A 1,739-nucleotide genomic window follows, 5' to 3' on the forward strand; every position below is an offset into this window, starting at 1 on the left:
GTGTGTGTGTATATATATATATATATATATATATATACACACACACAAACCAAAAATACTGTACCAAAGTTTCAGTGGTTTAGAAAAATACACTAAATTCTAGTCAAAATTTTAAATAGTTTGGTGAAACTTAATAATTAGTTATTTTCCCAACTTCTATTATACAGAAGAATAATTAGTATTTACAGTTTTATTTTACTATTCAAAGTTTTTAATATTAATGTTTTTGATTCTAGGGTAGTCAATTTTTAAGGTGTGTATAAGGTACATTTAGCTAGATAGTCAACATTATTTTCTATAAACAACAAAGAGAAACAAAATGTATGTAAACATTCCTAAAGAAAATATTTAGATATGTTTGTTAAATCTATAAGATTAGGTGCTTTAATATTTATTAATTATTATTGTGAAGAAAAGTTCTACTAGTTCATAGATACATGGTCATAATCACTTGTAGAAATATCTTATAAAATTATCAGCTACATGTTTATTGCCAAATGAACTTCAACAGCAAAGAATAAAAATATTTGTTACTCTTAATTTTGGTTTTATTTACTCTTGAAATGGAACACTTTCGAGGACCCTGCGGAAGTATGTCTAGTATTATTAATATATGATGCTTTCTCTTACATAATTACATTTAGACCAGCTTTTTTTTCTCCCCAACAGTGGTATCCAGAGGTTGGCCACCATTGCCCCAACACACCCATTATCTTGGTAGGAACCAAATTAGACCTGAGAGATGACAAAGATACCATCAACAAGCTGAAAGACCGTAAACTTGCCCCCATCACCTACCCTCAAGGATTGGCTATGGCTAAGGAGGTTGGAGCCATTAAGTATCTAGAGTGTTCAGCCCTCACTCAAAAGGGTTTGAAGAATGTTTTCGATGAAGCTATTCGTGCTGTTTTATGTCCTCAGCCTAAGCCCAGGAAGAAAAAGAAGTGTGTGATGTTGTGAAGTTCTCTTTTTAAACAGTCAAAAGATCCATAATGAGAGAAATAAAATCATCATTACACAGTCTGATTCACTTATGTTTTATAGTGGACCACAAACCTTTTACAAGACTGAAATATTCTTTCTAAAGTGTTTAAAATTGTTTTTGTCAATGCAAGTAATGTTAATTTCAAGACCTTTAGTTAAAGATACGATACCATATATATATATTGATAGCTACATTTAAACAGACTTTGTAAGGTGTTGTGTTTGTATTCTCATGTGTTAATTGAATGTGCATCATCACTGTGTTTACCTACCTTTATAAGAAACAATTTGTTTTATGTCAAATATATTTGTATAAGGGCATTGCTATTTTTATATAACTAGCGCTTTGTTCCAAAACTGGAATAAAGATGAGGAAATTCTGACATTATAATGTTAATAAGGTTTTTTATTGAAAATTATTTTGAATAATAGCCCAACATTTATAAACAGTGTTTTATGAGCTTCAGATGTGATTCATTATTACAATAATAGTAATCAGAATACAAGACAAGAGTTTTAATTTACTAAGGAGTGATATTATGTTGTCCCAGTTTGACCCTCAGCTTGACGAAGAAAGCACATTTTGTAAACCAGGCATTTACTTTAGTAAAATTTCATTGAGAACATAGACCACTGCGTAAATTCTGTTGGTTTTATATGGTCAAGGTGTAATTATTATTACAACTATGCCATGTATGGTTATTACTGTTTGAGTCTCCTATTTTCATTATTTTAACGTAATCATGTTAAGATCT

The 1,739-nt window shown here is 30.0% G+C and overlaps 1 protein-coding gene across 1 annotated transcript in view; it reads left to right on the forward strand.

The window, feature by feature from the left end:
- Positions 1–1,372, forward strand: part of LOC106461111 (ras-related C3 botulinum toxin substrate 1) — a 15,994-nt gene extending 14,622 nt beyond the window's left edge. Inside the window, exon 5 of the mRNA XM_013920903.2 lies at positions 670–1,372. Within this exon, the coding sequence (XP_013776357.1) occupies positions 670–960 (291 nt within the window). The 3' untranslated portion in view covers positions 961–1,372. The remainder of the gene's footprint in view (positions 1–669) is intronic.
- The last annotated feature ends 367 nt before the right edge of the window (positions 1,373–1,739 follow it).

This window comes from Limulus polyphemus, unplaced genomic scaffold (assembly GCF_000517525.1).
Source record: "Limulus polyphemus unplaced genomic scaffold, Limulus_polyphemus-2.1.2 Scaffold899, whole genome shotgun sequence".
NCBI classification, from domain to species: Eukaryota; Metazoa; Arthropoda; class Merostomata; order Xiphosura; family Limulidae; genus Limulus; species Limulus polyphemus.